Genomic DNA, 3993 nt, shown 5'->3' on the forward strand with positions numbered 1-3993 from the left:
ACCGAAGTGAGACACTGCTGCAGTCAGCGAATGCCTGGGTGCAAACAACTAGAAGGGAGCTATAAGATGGAGCGATCTGCGGGGTACTCAGGTAGGCGGGTATGCCTTTTTTTTATATTATTATGGTCCCAGCACATGATCTGACCTCTTTACTGGGGGTCAATTCTTTAAATAATAATGACCACAAAATTGAAGCATATGCAACAAATAAGACAGTGACAATTCACAAGCCCATGTTTTACTTCTATTTCATGCAATATCATTCAACATGGGATCAAATAGACACAAAAACACTGTAATCCATACTGCAGAAAGTAGGAAACTTTTAGAGTATGTTGGTTAATACAATTGTAATGCTGCTGCATCTGGCTCAGGAGATAATGCCGCTGAATGTGGCTCAGTAGATATTGTTGCTGCATCTGACTCAGGAGATATTGCTGCTGCATTTGGCTCAGGGGATTTAACACTGAAGTATGTGCAAGATTCTTAAATGACCAAAAAATAAAGAGAAAGAAACCAAACCACTTGCTATGCCACTGCAAACCATCTAAATACTTAGGGGCAATACATTTTAGGATCCCAGCTGTTCGTACAGCTTGGGGACATAATCATCCCATTCCGCCTGGAAGCAATTTCCTGCAACCGGGCCTCCCAGGCCATATTTCTTGCGGAATGAAAGGACCTTGAAGCAGCCTCTGTGCTGTCCAGAGCGATTGGTCAGAACCTGCTCGTCACACTTTAGCTGCTCTTTCTGTTCGTAGACCAACCAGACGTAACGATGAAGACCTGGAAAATAACGCACCAAGATGGCCGCATCAGTTACATGTCCAGAAATACAGATGCATCAGTAGGAAGAATTCAGAAGAGAAGGGCTGCCAACAAAGTGTGGAAAGTGCCACTATCTGCAGAATCCCCCATAGGAGGTAACAGTGATAATCTGATGACAATGGCGCCTGTCAAGGGGTGGGATAGTGAGCGGTCCTCTCTGCAATCCACTCATCACCCTCCCTGCTGCTCCTTCCCGGGGCCTGGGAAAAGCTGGAGCTGATCCTGGGACACTTTTCAACAGTCAGTCATAAAGCAGCAGCTGGTGAGCGGATTGCAGAGATAAAGCGCTTCTGTTCCTTATTGCTGTAAATTCACTCGTCTCCAGTTATGAATTCCAATTGTTGATTTACTTTAGGACAGTACAGGACTAGTAAAGGCCATATTATACGGGCTGATATCGCCCGTTAATCATCTTGTGTAACGGAAGACAACGATCAGCCGACATGAACGACGTTGTCTGATCGTTGCTGTCACTTGTCTTTCAACATATTGAAAGACAAATGACTAATATAGCAGCGATTTGCTGCCGTCACCCCGCGGAATAGGAGCAGTGACACCAGACCGCTGGCAGATCTGGCGATCACCCGGGCAACCCCCCCCCCCCCCCCGCACTTACTTGCTCGCTTCCGACATGTGTAATGGCGGGGTATCAGGAGCGAACGCTGACAGCTATCGTTTGCTCCTCTCCGTCGCCCCGTGTATTAGGGGCCTAAGTTGGATCACATCTCCATATTACAGGGCCTTATGGTTACACTTACCAGATCCTTTGGGTGGACCGGCACCAATGTAATCGGACAGGACACAACCGCTGCTGATGTCATTACCCTTCACGTTTACGACAAGGAAGTGATGCCATTCCCTAAAACACATGAAAGTTGTACAATCCGTCATTTCATGTCCCTGGTATCTGCAGTATATCCAGCCATCCCTCCACTAAGGAGAATCCACAGCTATGATATGTGCACGGCCTCCCCACTGACTGAATAGTACAAATTGTGTAAAAGCAGCATAAACTCTAGAGGAAACCTGCAGCAGAATGCGGGGTACTGGGATACAGAAACCCGCAGCCCTCAATCATAACCTATTCACATGCATGGTATTAGCTGTTACTATCAGGGACAGATGCGTGTGAATGAGGCCTTGGCCTGCGGCTACATCCCATGTGAGGTCACTGGTCTTACCTGAATTTTGGAGTTTTCCGACTTGGTGCATCGGGGTCTGTAAGTGCAATGGTATATAGCTTGCTGCTGTCCATCCCCTCCCAGGATATACTGGTTGGACGGTTCTGGACCTTGACAAAAAAAAAAAAGTTATCCAGTCTCAGGTTACTTAGTGAATTGCTGGTGTACAAAAAATGGTGGCAACAGTGTAGTCCCATCCCCAATGAAGTGACAACTACCCTATAAAGGAGAAGTCCGGGCTCTGACTTTTTATTTTATTTTTTTCCAAAAAAGCTGGGGAGGAGGCGGCTGAACATAACATGCACCGACCTCCGCACCTCCAGCACTGGGGTCCGCTGTCCTCCCCTCCGGTCCCCAGCCGCTTCCCTGTCTGAGCGGGCGACCTGAATTGTGACGTGTCAGCACCACTGACTGGCTGAGCGGGCAATGTGAACTGCGCTTTATTAAAGTTCTGGGCCAGGTCTCTTTCTATAGGGCTCCCACACACTGCACAGTATTACACACCTGGCACTGATCCCCCCCCCCCCCCCGCCCTGTGCCTCCCACTCCTGCACAGGTTGCCGCCATGCTGCTTACACCTACAGGATGTGCAGCAGGTATCACTGTCACTACATGACAGAAGACACCGAACAATCTGCAGTGGATCCTGCAAGTGTGAACAGAGCCTACTGCATGAGGGCAACGGGAACTGCACTTTACTGCGCGTGGGCAACGCAAACTGCACGAGGGCAACGCAAACCGCGCTTTACTGCACGAGGGCAACGCAAACCGCGCTTTACTGCACGAGGGCAACGCAAACCGCGCTTTACTGCACGAGGGCAACGCAAACCGCGCTTTACTGCACGAGGGCAACGCAAACCGCGCTTTACTGCACGAGGGCAACGCAAACCGCGCTTTACTGCACGAGGGCAACGCAAACCGCGCTTTACTGCACGAGGGCAACGCAAACCGCGCTTTACTGCACGAGGGCAACGCAAACCGCGCTTTACTGCATAAGGAAACGCGAACTGGGCTTTATTGAAGTTCTGGGCCAGGTCTCTCACACACACCGCTCTGTATTACACAGCCGTCACCGATCCCCGTGTGCCCCACACTCCTACACAGGTGGCCGCCATGCTGGGGACATTACACGGGCTGCAGGTGCCGGGGCTCCCTCCTCCCCGTTCTCCTCACTGCAGACACTGTAGGCGCCCTGTGAGCTGTATATACTATACACACTAGAGGCAGCACAGCCGCCGGCTATATACACACACACAGCCGCTGGGGGGCGTGCCCTGTGCCATCAGGGTGGGCGTGGCTCTCTCACAGGCCACCACAATCACTACCTGGGTAGGGGTCACCACTTGGCCCAGCTCCTCTATCGCCAGAGGACCATAGGTCACATTGAGCGGCTGCGCCGGCTTTTCGTCGACCTCGTCCAGGGCCAAAGCCCCGCACCACTGAGACACGTCCACCGGCATCGTGCACCCACACGGCTCTGCGCCACCGGCCTCGCACTAACGGTACGGCTCCGTAAGCTCCGCCCCAAGCGTCAGCTCCAGCCAATAGAGCAAGAGGCGAAGATTAGCGCTACGATCCTATTGGCTGTTGGGGGATCACCCGTGTGAATGGGCCAATCAGCGCTCAGGCTGCAGACCCGGAGTGACAGCTGCGGCTCGGTGGATGGTGACCGGTGTTAGACGCTGCAGAACCGCTCCAGTGCTCGTGCGTTAGAGCCGGGGCGGGAGGCGCGGGACCGGCCAGCTACACACGGCTCCTCCCGCTCCTTGTCCTGAGGGGATCGATCCACGGTCCCCGGGAGGAGCAGAGTGACCCTGACGTGAACAGTGCGGCCATATACAGACATGATATCGCTGTATATATTGTCTATCACTATATATATATTATATCTCTCACTATATACCATGTATATCACTCAGCAGGATGGCAGTGTAGGCAGCGCCCCCATATTATTATTAGTGTTACAAAGATCTGTGACTAGTAA

General features: G+C 51.8%; 1 protein-coding gene across 1 annotated transcript; it reads right to left on the reverse strand.

Annotated features, from left to right (window-relative positions):
* Nucleotides 1-222: 222 nt before the first annotated feature.
* Nucleotides 223-3541, reverse strand: LOC138785145 (phosphatidylethanolamine-binding protein 1-like). Its single transcript, XM_069960737.1, has 4 exons — nucleotides 3335-3541; nucleotides 2010-2119; nucleotides 1587-1687; nucleotides 223-786 (listed from the first exon to the last, which is right to left on the reverse strand). Exons 1-4 carry the CDS (start codon nucleotides 3467-3469, stop codon nucleotides 572-574), a joined length of 561 nt encoding a protein of 186 aa, XP_069816838.1. The 5' UTR covers nucleotides 3470-3541; the 3' UTR covers nucleotides 223-571.
* Nucleotides 3542-3993: the final 452 nt, after the last annotated feature.

Source organism: Dendropsophus ebraccatus, chromosome 3 (genome assembly GCF_027789765.1).
Source record: "Dendropsophus ebraccatus isolate aDenEbr1 chromosome 3, aDenEbr1.pat, whole genome shotgun sequence".
Taxonomy (NCBI): Eukaryota; Metazoa; Chordata; class Amphibia; order Anura; family Hylidae; genus Dendropsophus; species Dendropsophus ebraccatus.